Consider the following 15,927-nt stretch of genomic DNA (forward strand, 5'->3'; position numbering starts at 1 on the left):
GTTTCCCAATGTCAGTGATCTTTCTTGGAAACATCTAGGGATCTGAAAGGAAACTTGCGGTCCTGTAGACTACTTCGAGCGGCAGTGGCTTACCAACGTTCATCTCTGGAATTAGTTTGCGGATGAGGACGATCTCCGCACAAACAATCACGCCGAAGGGTGGCATAATTCGCTGCGCATGAAATTCAAGAGCCAACCCCACATGACGTTACGGACGGCATAATGCCCAAGTGACCAAAACGTCCACATGTTCATAAGACCCGAAAAAAAATTGGGCCTTTTGCGCATTTGGGTCAAATGAGCAAGACAGGATAAGGTGTCCAGAAGGCCCTAACGCCCAGAAGCCCCAATGGTCATATGGCCCGAAAACCAGAAAGGAAGACTCACAGTGTATTTTTTCGACCGTATTTTTCAGTGTATAAGCGCCGTTATACATTGAAAGAAGTTCTCTGAAGAAGTCCTGCGCGTCATCTAATGTCATCATATGCGCGTCATCATCCTGCGCAGGAGTTCTTCAGAGAAATTTTTTTATATATAACGGAGCTTGTACACAGAAAAATGCGGTACTTTTATCAGTGCGAGTTATATGCGAGAAATATTTTTCTGTAAAATCGCTTTTCATGTGTGACTGCGCAGGAATTCCACACTTTGCCGAGAATCGCTACGGCTTGGTATTTTGCTCGGGACTGAGATTTATTATGTTCATCAAGCAGTGCCCATTTTGGACAATTGCACTCGGTCACTCAGTGGAATATGCCCCTTCTGCAGCGCGCATCTCACGTGAACACAAACAATGCGCTTCTTCCGTTTTGTGAAATGTAGTCTCCAAAGAGTTCAGTTACAGAATCAATTCGAAGGTGACGCCTATTTGATAGAGCGCCATTTGGTCGAACGGCCCCGAAAAAATGGCCCCGGAAAATTTGGTGACGGAACAAATGGTCTCGAAAAAAATTACACCGATGGGTTAGAGCGGAAAAAACGGTCCCATGCGTAGGCGTGGTTTGCGACGTTCAGACCCCTCCCGAAATCGTACCTTTGGTAGCGCATCTGGAAGAGAGAAACGAGGAGTAAACCCTTATCTCCTATGCAAATTTCCTCCTGAACCCCTCCAGAAATATTTTTTTCTAGCTACGCTACTGCCGAGCCCGGCTTGGATACCTTCGCAGAAAAAGCGCTACATATTGTGCGTCATAGCAGTATTCAAGCGAAAGTTGAAAAGCTTTTAATGCGGCAAACGAATCAGTTGTTCAATAAATATATTAGGCACAGAGCTTACCAATCTGTACCGAGCGAAATATTGAACGCTGTAAGGATTCAATATTTATTTGTATTTTACTTTTTGTCACATTTATATCTTATTTGCTAGAAATTTTTTTTCTTCATTTCAGTACTTTTATTAATATTTTTAGTTAAGTTACTTTTATTAATTTTTTTTAGTTCAGTTACTGTCGCATTCAGCATTTAATTAATATTGCGCATATGTGCAAAGAAAATACAGTATCTAGGTCACTCCTAGTCTTCCCTCCTGGTTTTCGGGCCATATGAGCATTCGTGCCATATGAATATTTTGGCCTTCTGGACACCTTACCCTGCCCTTCGCATTTGACCCAAATGCTCAAAAGGCCCAACATTTTTTCGGGTCTTATGAACATTTGGGCGTTCTGATCACTTGGGCCTTATGCACACTTGGGCCATATGAGATGATACCAAATACAGCTCAGGGGAAACGATGCTTGGAAACGAAGCACCCTTCACAGACGTAACAGAGCAGTTTGCTCATGTCATCAAGGCATACCTGCAGCGCATGTCCCACTTGCTGGGCCATGCTAACTAATAAGTTAGTTGTTCAAAGGAAAAAAAAAAAAAAAACTAAACGGAGCAGGCTGAGCATTTGTTTCTCGTTTTACTCGGTGTATAACATCTTTCAGTGGGAATGTTTAAATCTTACCTTCAACTAATAAGTCAGTTGTTGGAATGAAAAAAAAGAAAGAAAGAAAAATAAATAAACAGAGCAGGCTGAGCATTTGTTTTTCGTTTTACTTGGTGTATGGCACGGCATCTTTCGGTGTGAATGTTTAAATCCTACCTTCAATCGTAAACGAAGCAATTGTTCACTCGCATTCGGAGATCCCCCTCCCTTTTCGGACGAAACAAGCATTTGGACGGTACGGTTATTTGGACGGGTTGGTCAAGTTTTCCCCCCTTTGGTTCAGTTCGTCCAATGCCCACTATGTCCAATTTTTTTCGGACGTGCTGAGTACTTGGACGTTGTGAATACTTGGACGAAATAAACATTTGGACGAATCGGGGTGCTACCCTCCACGACTTCTATGCGTTTGGAAGGGTGTCCGCCCATTTGGTCGAACGCCGTTTGATCGAAGGCGTTTGATCGAACGCCGCTTGGTCGAAAGCCATTTGATCGAAAGCCGGTTGATCGACGCCGTTTGTTCGAAATACGTTTGTTCGAATGGAGTTCGAAGCTCGCAGCGTGTCCTTAGCACCTCTTTTTCTGTGACTTTTGACTCGAGCATACGGAGCAGGCAATCAGTGTCCTCTGCCTTTTTGTTTGTTTGCGTCTTGCTTTTTTTTTTTTTTCAGCTAAAGAGGGCAGACTACTGGTTATTTGCAGACCTTTGTCATCCACGAACAGCACAGCCTTCTGGCTTTTTACTCTATCCCATCCGAAAGGAAAATAAAATCGAATAAAATTGAATTGAATTGAATAGAACAATGCGGAAGTATCCCGCGAACCAGTAGGACACATATTGAAGAAAATGGCCTGAAGTTGTAAGCAGCCAATAGTCTGTTCTTCTTCTGGGCACCCTTTTCATTGCTGGCGACAAATTTAAAGGTGACGATCCGAAATAGGATAGTGATATGTGCACGAAAGGCACTCTGTGAATGCTACGAAGGAAATTTCGCCATAGTATAAAATAAATATATTATGTTAACAGCCATATAAAACCTTAGTTCAACCTTGTTTAGAGTATGCATCTGCAGTCTGAGATACCTACACATCCACGCCATGAAAAAAAAATAATAATAAAAAAGATAGACAAAGTACAAAGATCTGCTCCCCGGCTTATAATGTCTAGGTTTTGAAGGACTTCTTCGGTTACACGTATGTTGGAAGAACCAAATTTAGATTCACTTGCACATAGGCGCAAAGTAAATAGACTAAACCACAATAAGTAATGGTGATGTAGTAAATAAACTAAAACTGTTCTTTCTCCAAACCAATGGTCAGTTAACTTCAAACATTAATAATACATTGTTAAAATTTGTCCACGTTCGACGCGAATAACTCATACAAAAATATCATTTATTTATTTGATTTATTTATTTGTCAAAAATGTTTTTATTTGACAATTGACATCAATTATTATTTGGCAAAGTGGGACTAGGGGTGAAAGGCATGTATGCCATGTTTAGTCACTATATTTGTCAGAAAGGAAAAAACCTATCAAGTTGTCGAACGGGATAGGGTGAACAACCAAGGCCATTGGATCGCCTTCTGGATGCGAAAAAGTGGATTAGGATGAGGAATGTTTTTATGGCCAAGCGGACGTTTTGACACTGGGTGAATGGCAGGTGACTGTATTCATGAAAGCAAATGGATTATCGATCAAACGGGGAATCACAGAAAACACAAACCCGTTCACAGGACCGCTGACCTACAGTGACCGTCCAGTTAACTATGTGTTGTTTCCCAATGTCAGTGATCTTTCTTGGAAACATCTAGGGATCTGAAAGGAAACTTGCGGTCCTGTAGACTACTTCGAGCGGCAGTGGCTTACCAACGTTCATCTCTGGAATTAGTTTGCGGATGAGGACGATCTCCGCACAAACAATCACGCCGAAGGGTGGCATAATTCGCTGCGCATGAAATTCAAGAGCCAACCCCACATGACGTTACGGACGGCATAATGCCCAAGTGACCAAAACGTCCACATGTTCATAAGACCCGAAAAAAAATTGGGCCTTTTGCGCATTTGGGTCAAATGAGCAAGACAGGATAAGGTGTCCAGAAGGCCCTAACGCCCAGAAGCCCCAATGGTCATATGGCCCGAAAACCAGAAAGGAAGACTCACAGTGTATTTTTTCGACCGTATTTTTCAGTGTATAAGCGCCGTTATACATTGAAAGAAGTTCTCTGAAGAAGTCCTGCGCGTCATCTAATGTCATCATATGCGCGTCATCATCCTGCGCAGGAGTTCTTCAGAGAAATTTTTTTATATATAACGGAGCTTGTACACAGAAAAATGCGGTACTTTTATCAGTGCGAGTTATATGCGAGAAATATTTTTCTGTAAAATCGCTTTTCATGTGTGACTGCGCAGGAATTCCACACTTTGCCGAGAATCGCTACGGCTTGGTATTTTGCTCGGGACTGAGATTTATTATGTTCATCAAGCAGTGCCCATTTTGGACAATTGCACTCGGTCACTCAGTGGAATATGCCCCTTCTGCAGCGCGCATCTCACGTGAACACAAACAATGCGCTTCTTCCGTTTTGTGAAATGTAGTCTCCAAAGAGTTCAGTTACAGAATCAATTCGAAGGTGTCCGCCTATTTGATAGAGCGCCATTTGGTCGAACGGCCCCGAAAAAATGGCCCCGGAAAATTTGGTGACGGAACAAATGGTCTCGAAAAAAATTACACCGATGGGTTAGAGCGGAAAAAACGGTCCCATGCGTAGGCGTGGTTTGCGACGTTCAGACCCCTCCCGAAATCGTACCTTTGGTAGCGCATCTGGAAGAGAGAAACGAGGAGTAAACCCTTATCTCCTATGCAAATTTCCTCCTGAACCCCTCCAGAAATATTTTTTTCTAGCTACGCTACTGCCGAGCCCGGCTTGGATACCTTCGCAGAAAAAGCGCTACATATTGTGCGTCATAGCAGTATTCAAGCGAAAGTTGAAAAGCTTTTAATGCGGCAAACGAATCAGTTGTTCAATAAATATATTAGGCACAGAGCTTACCAATCTGTACCGAGCGAAATATTGAACGCTGTAAGGATTCAATATTTATTTGTATTTTACTTTTTGTCACATTTATATCTTATTTGCTAGAAATTTTTTTTCTTCATTTCAGTACTTTTATTAATATTTTTAGTTAAGTTACTTTTATTAATTTTTTTTAGTTCAGTTACTGTCGCATTCAGCATTTAATTAATATTGCGCATATGTGCAAAGAAAATACAGTATCTAGGTCACTCCTAGTCTTCCCTCCTGGTTTTCGGGCCATATGAGCATTCGTGCCATATGAATATTTTGGCCTTCTGGACACCTTACCCTGCCCTTCGCATTTGACCCAAATGCTCAAAAGGCCCAACATTTTTTCGGGTCTTATGAACATTTGGGCGTTCTGATCACTTGGGCCTTATGCACACTTGGGCCATATGAGATGATACCAAATACAGCTCAGGGGAAACGATGCTTGGAAACGAAGCACCCTTCACAGACGTAACAGAGCAGTTTGCTCATGTCATCAAGGCATACCTGCAGCGCATGTCCCACTTGCTGGGCCATGCTAACTAATAAGTTAGTTGTTCAAAGGAAAAAAAAAAAAAAAACTAAACGGAGCAGGCTGAGCATTTGTTTCTCGTTTTACTCGGTGTATAACATCTTTCAGTGGGAATGTTTAAATCTTACCTTCAACTAATAAGTCAGTTGTTGGAATGAAAAAAAAGAAAGAAAGAAAAATAAATAAACAGAGCAGGCTGAGCATTTGTTTTTCGTTTTACTTGGTGTATGGCACGGCATCTTTCGGTGTGAATGTTTAAATCCTACCTTCAATCGTAAACGAAGCAATTGTTCACTCGCATTCGGAGATCCCCCTCCCTTTTCGGACGAAACAAGCATTTGGACGGTACGGTTATTTGGACGGGTTGGTCAAGTTTTCCCCCCTTTGGTTCAGTTCGTCCAATGCCCACTATGTCCAATTTTTTTCGGACGTGCTGAGTACTTGGACGTTGTGAATACTTGGACGAAATAAACATTTGGACGAATCGGGGTGCTACCCTCCACGACTTCTATGCGTTTGGAAGGGTGTCCGCCCATTTGGTCGAACGCCGTTTGATCGAAGGCGTTTGATCGAACGCCGCTTGGTCGAAAGCCATTTGATCGAAAGCCGGTTGATCGACGCCGTTTGTTCGAAATACGTTTGTTCGAATGGAGTTCGAAGCTCGCAGCGTGTCCTTAGCACCTCTTTTTCTGTGACTTTTGACTCGAGCATACGGAGCAGGCAATCAGTGTCCTCTGCCTTTTTGTTTGTTTGCGTCTTGCTTTTTTTTTTTTTTCAGCTAAAGAGGGCAGACTACTGGTTATTTGCAGACCTTTGTCATCCACGAACAGCACAGCCTTCTGGCTTTTTACTCTATCCCATCCGAAAGGAAAATAAAATCGAATAAAATTGAATTGAATTGAATAGAACAATGCGGAAGTATCCCGCGAACCAGTAGGACACATATTGAAGAAAATGGCCTGAAGTTGTAAGCAGCCAATAGTCTGTTCTTCTTCTGGGCACCCTTTTCATTGCTGGCGACAAATTTAAAGGTGACGATCCGAAATAGGATAGTGATATGTGCACGAAAGGCACTCTGTGAATGCTACGAAGGAAATTTCGCCATAGTATAAAATAAATATATTATGTTAACAGCCATATAAAACCTTAGTTCAACCTTGTTTAGAGTATGCATCTGCAGTCTGAGATACCTACACATCCACGCCATGAAAAAAAAATAATAATAAAAAAGATAGACAAAGTACAAAGATCTGCTCCCCGGCTTATAATGTCTAGGTTTTGAAGGACTTCTTCGGTTACACGTATGTTGGAAGAACCAAATTTAGATTCACTTGCACATAGGCGCAAAGTAAATAGACTAAACCACAATAAGTAATGGTGATGTAGTAAATAAACTAAAACTGTTCTTTCTCCAAACCAATGGTCAGTTAACTTCAAACATTAATAATACATTGTTAAAATTTGTCCACGTTCGACGCGAATAACTCATACAAAAATATCATTTATTTATTTGATTTATTTATTTGTCAAAAATGTTTTTATTTGACAATTGACATCAATTATTATTTGGCAAAGTGGGACTAGGGGTGAAAGGCATGTATGCCATGTTTAGTCACTATATTTGTCAGAAAGGAAAAAACCTATCAAGTTGTCGAACGGGATAGGGTGAACAACCAAGGCCATTGGATCGCCTTCTGGATGCGAAAAAGTGGATTAGGATGAGGAATGTTTTTATGGCCAAGCGGATTACAGAGTGAAATATTCCTTAGGATAACAGCATTTAGAACTGAAGCTTTCTTTTGTTGTTTTCTTCTTTTTGTTTCATCAACGCTCCAAGCGAATCAATAAAAACAAAAATCGATCAAATGACCGCTGCGGTTTCGATCAAACGGTATTCGATCAAATGGCTTTCGACCAAATGTCCCGCGTTCGATCAAATGGCTTTCGACCAAAGGACGTTCGATCAAATGTTCCGGAACCGTTTGGAAGATCCTGGTGACGCAGGTATAGTCCCGACAAAAACGCTGTTCCTACAAGTGGGCGACCTCTCGTCTCACCCTCTTCGCTGGTGGATTTCCTATATCTATTCGAAGCAATCTTAGAAAGCTAAAAAAGATGTTCGGCTAACATAAAAAAGTCAAGTATATAGGCGCCATATACAGTCAACCCTCGATTTATGAACCTTTGATTTATGAATTCCCTCGTTTTATGAAAACGAGTACGGGGAACCAAACTTTTTCCATTCATTTTTCCCTCGATTTATGAACCTCGATATTCGAATAATGAACGGAATTTCTGGGAACCAACTAGGAGTTGCCCAGCGTTTTTGCCCTCGATTTATGAACGGATCGTTCCGAGGTCAACAGAAACCTTCAAAGGAATAATTCCGTGGTCTTATGAATGACGCATGAACGGACAAAGCGTTTTCCAGGTATTGCACCCTCGGTTCTTAACCCCTCGAAATCCGAACAACAAACGGGTTTTCGGGGGTCGCACAAGGTGCGACCAAGTGTTCCTGACCTCAGTTGATGAATAAGGTGGCCGCTGTCACCCGGAGATTAATAAACGGAGGTTAAAAATCCCGGAGGAAATCCGAGACCAGTCCAGTGCGAATGTGGTGACATCTCTTATTTCCAAGATTGACACAGCGGAAGGCATGATCCAAAGCAAAATTAAACAATTTAGTATTGCATAATGAACAGAGTGTGAATGCGCTAACGTCTGTTCTTCGTGAGATTGATACAGCAGAAGGCATGGTCAAAAGTAAAATTACACAATATATGGCATTATAAACACAATCCCAACTCGGAAATACTGTTGCATTTGCTCGATAGTACTCAGTTAACTGAATTTTCGATTTATGAATCCCTCGATTTATGAACGATTTTTCGGGGAACCGAGGGTGTTCATAAATCGAGGGTTGACTGTATACGAAATAAAATCACCGCATCACGCGGAGGAGCTCAAGAGGTTGGCGTCAGGCCGATTCCCAGTGTAGCTGGCGTTTGCTCCTTTTCTTTCTTTTTCTTTTTTTTCTTCTTCTTGTAACACCGTGTTCGTTGCACTCATCCACACCTTTCAGGAAGGAGCCACACCTTCGTCCTTTCCCTCCCTGGAGGAGAGGAATGTACCGCACGAAAATCAGGGAGAAACGGCAGGGAATTTTTTTAGGAGGGGGGGGGGGAGGTGCTGCGAGATCTCTGGATATGGTGTGTTAGGAGCTGGGAAAATCCTTGATGTACTCTCAGGTAAAGAAAAAAAAAAAAAAGGAAACCACGGGCCGATGCCTTCATTCACAATCATGGGTTGTCTTGGGCTTCGTTTAATTTATTTAGGCGTTGACCCGGTTCAGTGCGTGTAATTCGACGTGAATTGAGAGCGGGAACAGGAAGGTGCGTGCGCTGTTATTAGGAAAAACAGGTAGGGGCTCATGGTGACATTATCAACTTTCGGACAACCCGAAAGTAAAATCCGAGAACCTGAAGTTTTGCGGGTTCTTTGGAACATTTGTGAAAGCGCGTGGTGTTCACTGACTGTATTCGTATTTTGCGTGCACATCATTTGAACGACTGATACCCCTGACACACGGGCACGTTCAGAACCTCTTATCTCAAGGCCTTTTGGAAATTCCACAAATGACACAGAAAACATTCACGCAGCACCGTTTCGCGCTCTCACCGGCATCGAACTTGTTGCTCTATCTACTAAAGCAGTTGAGATAAAAGGCCCTAAATGTGCCAGTGTGACAAGGGTATGAGTTATACTACAAAATAAAACAAATAGCATTTCTAGAGTACCAAGAATGACACCAGAGGGCTTACACTTTCACGGTTGCATTTGGACAAGACATTTCTTTCTGAGAAAGATTTCTGCCAAAACCGCGTATTCACATAAGCGGCGTCCACGGAATATTCTAGTGGAAGAAAAAGAAAAAAAAACGAAAGAAATTACTCACGGGCAGGTAGCTCGGCCGCATCTTGTGTTGAGCATTCGCGCGGCTCCGGAATGTCGGGGGTGGCGCGCATTTAGCAGACGACAACGTCGGACCTGTCGTCTGCTACGGAATATCTTTTGCAGTGAAAGACATGACGTTGAGTGCTCGCGCTCTCGTGACGGCAGAAAGCCATGACGCTTTGCGCATCTTCTGCTAGAATGTCGCTCGTGTGAATATACGGTAAGTGGGAACAAACATGTGGCATAGAGGCCTGCTGTAGCAGAAGCATTAAAATAAGAAATGGTAACAAGTATGTGGTCTAAATTCTCTGACATTTCTCGGCTTATTTTGCGTCTGAAAGTTCGAATGCAGAAGAAAAGCCAAAGCAAGAATATTTTCACTTGCAAACAGTTCTTTTATTCACAGCTTGGGGCCAAGTTAACTTCCTGATTCAACTTGTTCTATTTCACCGAGGAATAGCTGGCATTTTCCCATGAGCACTTTAATTGCTTCTGTGACGAGAACATTCGGGGGGAGAGCTCCCGTAGACTCGACGGAAACTAGAACGTGAATACAGCAGATTATAAGGAGATTCCAAATGGGCACAACAGAACTATGGCATGAGGGTCTTCTACTTACAGATGAAGTGATCTTTGACTCGGGTCAGCTCCACTGCATCCTTCAGGTCCTCGAACCTGAACACGTTTCGGCTGCATGTATCCACTCTAGCATTCGCCACCTTTGCGACTTTCCTACCTTCAAGAAACATTCGTGGTGGCGCGCAAACTCCAGGATTACTCGCCATTTTATTTATTACTTATTTTATTTATTTATTATTATTTATGCTATTACTTACCATCGCCTGTTTCCTCAATATCTATAACTCCTTCAGAAAAACTGCCCTTCAGACGTTCTGCTTGTTCGCCTTCGACCTCTCGAAGCAGTGCGATTTGTGGGAGCAGACGGTAAGATGCTGTTGCTGTTTCAAGATACAAGCAATATGTGTTACATTAACGTTACAGAAATCAATATCAAGGGACACAAATGCCAGCAGGGCTTTCACAGCCATTCCGCATGCATTTGCAGCATAGTTCATACCGCAGTGTTGCCAAAGCATTGTACGCAAGTGCAAAAATAATTGTATACTTGCCCACTGGAGAAAATTTAGCATGGTCCCTTCCTAGTCCTTTCATACAGTGTAATTTTAGGTCTATTTCCTGCACGAAAATGTTTCGTAATGATGAGTCATTTCAATAAATTGTGGCCTTGATTGCTAGTGGGCTGATAGTCACAGGAAAATAGACTTACACACTCCAAAGTGTTCAAATACCAACATAAAAATAAAAAAAAACTTACATGGCCAGGCCTTAACTTCGCAAGGATGATATCATCATGAACTGGCTTCGGAGGACAGCTTGCAAACTGTGAACAGAATACAACTTTAAGGCTTCTTCCTGGTATCATAACAGAGCTTCAGCTCATGTATTATTATAACAGGAACATTTTTTTTCATGTGAGGGTTTGTTATGGACAGCTCGCCTCATGGCCAATCTCTGCCAAGACTGTGTGGACTACTGATGTCTGTATGGACTATTGTGTGTGTGATGTGTGAACTACTAGATTCCCTGTACGCCTCTTACAACGGGAGTTTATCGAAAATGAGTAGTGAAAATTTCTACTTACAATTTCGGCTTGGCTGCCGAGCGGTATCCACTTCAAGTGCTTTGTGTAGACTGACAATAATAATGTTATTTTATTAATAAGAAACATCTTAGATGCCAAACTGCTCACCAATATGATCCCTATAGAGCTCATCTGGTGTACACGCATCTTTAGGAGCATGAGGGTTCTTGGTGCACTTTATTTTCAGTTCAAATTCTACGGTATCTTCGGGAGAGCCTTCGGTACCTGAAAGTAAATATGAAGGCTCTCACACTTCATTTTGAGGCTCATCAACACCAATGTGTTGCTGACCTTTATCGCGATACTCAAACATGCGTGGATCAATCTTGAACGGAACGAGCCCGATGCGATGCGCAAGCACTTCGTCTTGAATAATACTTGTGTTGTTGTACATGTACACCTTATCTGGAGCCATTGTTGGAACCTGAAAGCGATGTGGTCAGTACACGATTTTTCTGCCGCAAGCATCATGAAGAGCAGACCTCCGATAAGAGTATCCGCCGTATTGCATTTGCAATCGCCGGGTTTAGGCCAATCATGTCGAACTCCATTCTTTCGTCATCCAAATATACAATGCCCACTTTGAATGCCTGTATAAAAGAAGGGGAAAAAAAGTTTAAACGCGTCATTACATACGATGTAAAAAAATGAGGTGTTCAACATTCCGTGTGCAACAATACGATCTTTGCTGCTCACATTTCCATTTCGTTGAGGAACACAAGTGTCCTTTACCTTTTCAAACTTTTTCTGGCTCCAGCTGTCATCCACTCCGTGAAATGTGCCAGGATAATCCGACGTTTCTGTCTGAGATTGAATTAATACAGCGTATAAGAACTGGACATCACTGTTTGAACTCTCTGGCTACATTTGATGCAAGTATTCAGATATACTGCGCAAGTAAAAATGGTGTAACATGCATGAGTTCCAGTGTTTACTCACATTCATTAAGTCATGTTCGCGCATTTCTAGAGTAGTTCTCAGTTTAAGCAAGTGATCCATGCTCAGATCTGTGTTTTTGCAACACACTGAAGTATGAATGCACGATAAGTGCTTATTGTAGAACTTTGTAAACAGTAACGACCACGGAGGTAGCGACAGAACGCTCAAAACAGCATGGTGTGCAGACGATTTCAGCAACATAATTTCAGCCCTGATATTCATGCATGTATCATTCCGCCAGTAAACGTAACTTCGTAACCAACGCATAGAGAACCAATGTACACTCATTTCACGAACGGACCATGTTTAGATCAGCTGCAGCAGCTTATTTTCTTACTAAAATACATATATTTAGAAATATACCTATAAATATAGTTAGGAGGGAAAACCCGGTGAAAAAAAAACACAAAAAAAAAACATGTTGTTGGGATGGGTATAGTATTTAACAGTCTAGAGCGCGGCGACTGTAGCGTCACCTATCCCTGTCTGTTTTCGTATTCCGGTTCCTGGGGGCGGTGGGTGTTCAATTTTAGCCGGTGTGCTTCACAAAACAGAGTTTTTACAAATAATGGTGAGTAAATTCGCGTATGTGAAGCCTCGTAGACGGGTACTCGATGTACCTTTTGTCTAAACAGTCCAAAACGGCTCATAAAGGCCGCTTTCATTAGGCCTGAATGCTCATGAAGCACCTTCACCTAGAGGTTGCTGTCCCTGTTCTTTGCAGATACGATTCATCCTTATCCAGAACCGAGCTGGAAAGACTCGTCTTGCGAAATGGTATATGAACTTTGACGACGACGAGAAGCAAAAATTGATTGAAGAAGTTCACGCTGTGGTCACAGTGCGTGATGCTAAGCACACAAACTTCGTTGAGGTAACTGCATGTAACCCGACTGTTTCAGATTCACTTCATCATGCTTGAATGTTGTACGCACAAAAAATTTGCATAATACTAAATTCAGTTTGACGCATTCGCCACCATACATATGTGAATGTGTGAGCGAGTGGCCATGAAATGACGCAAGTAAAAGCTAAGTGAGTAGCAAGTATAAGCAAAGCTGCAAACAAACATGCTGTTTGATAGTTAAAAACAAAGCATTCACACGTCAATATTGCTGCAGGAGTTACACATCCTTTCATGCAGGAATGATCGCAAACGGTTACAAGTGCTCGTAACTGTTTGTAGTAGTAGTAGTAGTAGTAGTAGTAGTGAAAAAGTGACATCTGGGAGACGATAAATGCAGATCCATCCAATATTGGTGTAACATGATGGCTTCACAAAAGATTGGATGTGTAAAGATTACTGTTTCAAAATACTGTCGCACCAAAATGGCCCTTTGCCTGGTCTAATTGCCCAAAATCAACAGATCTTGCTCGTTTTGCCACACGCATCACAGATCCTGTCGGATGACTGACAAATTATTTGTCACCTGGGAGAAATGTGGCCCAGCTGGGCACATCTAGGAGCTTCAGTGTGTAATATTTTAGCAATTTTCATGCAAAGTTCAGGTTGCCATGTTGGTTTGTGTTTCTTGTAGACTTTGAACAAACTAGCAAGTGGCGGCACAGCACCATGATTGCTTCATGCTCACTATTTGCGTACGCACTCTTTCAGTTCCGCAACTTCAAAATTGTGTACCGTCGCTATGCGGGCCTGTACTTTTGCATCTGCGTGGATGTGCACGACAACAACTTGGCTTACCTCGAAGCGATTCACAACTTTGTAGAAGTCCTCAACGAGTATTTCCACAACGTCTGCGAGCTGGACCTCGTGTTCAACTTCTACAAGGTTAATTTTGTGCTGCCGATACTCTGCACCGTGTACAGCCGCCATCAGACTTAACTGTAATGCGTATGGCCTGTGCAGGCACCAGCGCCATGAAAGCGTTTGGTCTCTGGCTTTAAGACTCTATCCAAGACATAGGGCCGAGACAGGGCCACCTGCAACCCATCTCTGCTTCGCACTCGCGCTCACTGCTGGCGTGCTGAACGGATGGTGTAATCTAGTCCCGAGCACAGCGGCCCACGCTTTGCGGAACTGGCGCATGCACAAGCCCTGTAATTGTGTGTGTTATGGCGGTGGCTGTACATTACCAAAAAAGATGTGCCTGTAATGCATTTGTTCAGTTCTTCTTATACGTTTTGCTTCCTCCCAGGTTTACAGTGTCGTGGATGAGATGTTTCTTGCCGGAGAGATCCGGGAAACGAGCCAAACAAAAGTTTTAAAGCAGCTGCTAGTCTACAATTCACTGGAGTGAAAGTTGAAGAGTGCAGTAACTGTCACAGGACATTCCTTTTTCTTCTGCCACCATACATTTTCTGTCTTTAAGCCTTGTCTCTGTCTTCTGATTACTGTGTATCCCCAACTGTGTGTGCAATACTCATTCCAAGTTGTGCTATACAACCCCCTTGCTTCATGCAACCCAGTTGCACAGGGAGTTAACACAAACATTCAGATGCACCATTCAGTATGTATATAACGATCAAAATTCCTCATTTTGAGCAGAAGGTGCTTCTTGAATCTGTTCTTTTGTTCTGGCAGCATTAAACCAAGTTTCATATAGAGGTATTGTAGATGGTTGTCTTAGCTTATGTTCATGTTATAAACCGTGTTTTGTACTATGTGAAACTGTAGGCAAGAGATGTACTTAGGCATTGATGTATATAACTATTTATAGCAGAAGTCACTGTGCGTGCATCTGAATAAAATTTTGTGAAGTTTATTCCAGTCTCAAATGAAGTATATATTTACATGAATGTACAGAGCATTATTGAGATCCCATGACTTTTTTGAGCAGTTCTTCATGCACATGCCTGGCAACCTTGACTCTCTTGTGTCTTCTCGACTTCTTTTGGGGCGAATCTTCCGATTTGGGTTGTCCTCTCGGCGTTTTCTTTTTCTTGCAAGACAACGGGTTTGGGCCGCTGATTTTCCGTTTCTTCCTCGTCTTTTCGTCTTCTACCAGGTTCTCTTTCTTCTTCAAGTTATTTAGGACCTGAGTTTGGTAGTCAGGTGTCTTCACCTTCTCCAGCGCAGTTTCAGCGGCTACTTTGAAGGATTTTGCTGACGGTTTCTCCATGCTTATCGCGTTGCACATGAACAGCAGGGGCACGCCGGCCAAAGCTCGAATTCGTTCACTGAAGTCTGGGTCCTGCGTGGCTACCATGTAATGATCGGGATTCCCTTTGCGTACCATATTGTGAAAGCAACTTGCAGCTCCAATCGGATTTTTTTCATGTCCGCAAATTCTGACAGGAAACTGTTTGATGACAAGCATCGTGCCGTACATCGGTGGACCTAACCTTTCGGTCTCCATAATAGCGCATACCGTCGTGCAAAGTTTCACTTCGTCACCCAAGTACTTAGGCATCTGTTCGCGAATGTTCACTCTGTACTTCAACGCAGCTGCACAGAAAGTTCCATCCACGAGGATTTGGTAAGGGGGTCGGAAGCTGAACACGTTTTTGTAGAAGGTTAGATGCTTCTGGACACGTTTGTAGCGGTTGATCTTCATGTTAAGTCACTTTGCAAACTGTGGAGGTCAATAAACACGGCAAGATTGAATACGAGGTTCACATGCACAAGAAAAACGTCAATATAGATTGCCAAAGTCGATAACGAGCGCACACGTTCATTTCATTGCAACAAAAAACGCACTAATGAACGATTTGACGACTGGCTTGCTAATGGATTGGATCGGATTAGACTGTTTAGACGGATTAGAAGTAGCGAATTTTTTCCCCAAATTTATTTGCGCAACATTAGCTTAGCCCTATTTTAGACTTGGAATTTCAACCGTTCCGTAAATGGAGTGCCATGTAAAATTTTAAAGTTACAGCTTTTTT

The 15,927-nt window shown here is 42.4% G+C and overlaps 3 protein-coding genes across 3 annotated transcripts; 1 reads left to right on the plus strand and 2 right to left on the minus strand.

Annotated features, from left to right (window-relative positions):
* Window positions 1–9,858: 9,858 nt before the first annotated feature.
* On the minus strand, window positions 9,859–12,271 carry LOC135398157 (DNA-directed RNA polymerases I and III subunit RPAC1-like). The gene is made up of 11 exons (XM_064629592.1): window positions 12,082–12,271; window positions 11,875–11,946; window positions 11,625–11,732; window positions 11,434–11,566; window positions 11,251–11,367; window positions 11,143–11,192; window positions 10,816–10,881; window positions 10,610–10,676; window positions 10,316–10,438; window positions 10,099–10,215; window positions 9,859–10,019 (listed from the first exon to the last, which is right to left on the minus strand). The coding sequence occupies exons 1-11, from the start codon at window positions 12,139–12,141 to the stop codon at window positions 9,898–9,900; spliced, it is 1,035 nt and encodes a 344-aa protein (XP_064485662.1). The 5' UTR covers window positions 12,142–12,271; the 3' UTR covers window positions 9,859–9,897.
* Window positions 12,272–12,538: 267 nt separating this feature from the next.
* On the plus strand, window positions 12,539–14,804 carry LOC135397023 (AP-2 complex subunit sigma). Its single transcript, XM_064628325.1, has 4 exons — window positions 12,539–12,652; window positions 12,806–12,955; window positions 13,697–13,870; window positions 14,238–14,804. The coding sequence occupies exons 1-4, from the start codon at window positions 12,650–12,652 to the stop codon at window positions 14,337–14,339; spliced, it is 429 nt and encodes a 142-aa protein (XP_064484395.1). The 5' UTR covers window positions 12,539–12,649; the 3' UTR covers window positions 14,340–14,804.
* Window positions 14,786–15,873, minus strand: LOC135397022 (rRNA-processing protein UTP23 homolog). The gene has a single exon (XM_064628323.1). The coding sequence runs from the start codon at window positions 15,594–15,596 to the stop codon at window positions 14,850–14,852; it is 747 nt and encodes a 248-aa protein (XP_064484393.1). The 5' UTR covers window positions 15,597–15,873; the 3' UTR covers window positions 14,786–14,849.
* Between the last annotated feature and the right edge of the window lie 54 nt (window positions 15,874–15,927).

The sequence above is a fragment of the Ornithodoros turicata genome, chromosome 6 (genome assembly GCF_037126465.1).
Source record: "Ornithodoros turicata isolate Travis chromosome 6, ASM3712646v1, whole genome shotgun sequence".
In the NCBI taxonomy this organism is placed as follows: Eukaryota; Metazoa; Arthropoda; class Arachnida; order Ixodida; family Argasidae; genus Ornithodoros; species Ornithodoros turicata.

Excerpts from the sequence above, each read along its gene's own strand:
- LOC135397023 (XM_064628325.1), top strand. Across the intron at positions 12,956-13,696 it reads AGCACACAAACTTCGTTGAG|TTCCGCAACTTCAAAATTGT; the intron begins GTAACTGCATGT and ends GCACTCTTTCAG. Across the intron at positions 13,871-14,237 it reads TCGTGTTCAACTTCTACAAG|GTTTACAGTGTCGTGGATGA; the intron begins GTTAATTTTGTG and ends GCTTCCTCCCAG.
- LOC135397022 (XM_064628323.1), bottom strand. The coding sequence starts at position 15,596 with ATGAAGATCAACCGCTACAAACGTGTCCAGAAGCATCTAACCTTCTAC.
- LOC135398157 (XM_064629592.1), bottom strand. The coding sequence starts at position 12,141 with ATGGATCACTTGCTTAAACTGAGAACTACTCTAGAAATGCGCGAACAT. Across the intron at positions 11,733-11,874 it reads GCCAGAAAAAGTTTGAAAAG|GCATTCAAAGTGGGCATTGT; the intron begins GTAAAGGACACT and ends TCTTTTATACAG. Across the intron at positions 10,882-11,142 it reads TCGGCAGCCAAGCCGAAATT|TTTGCAAGCTGTCCTCCGAA; the intron begins GTAAGTAGAAAT and ends TTCTGTTCACAG.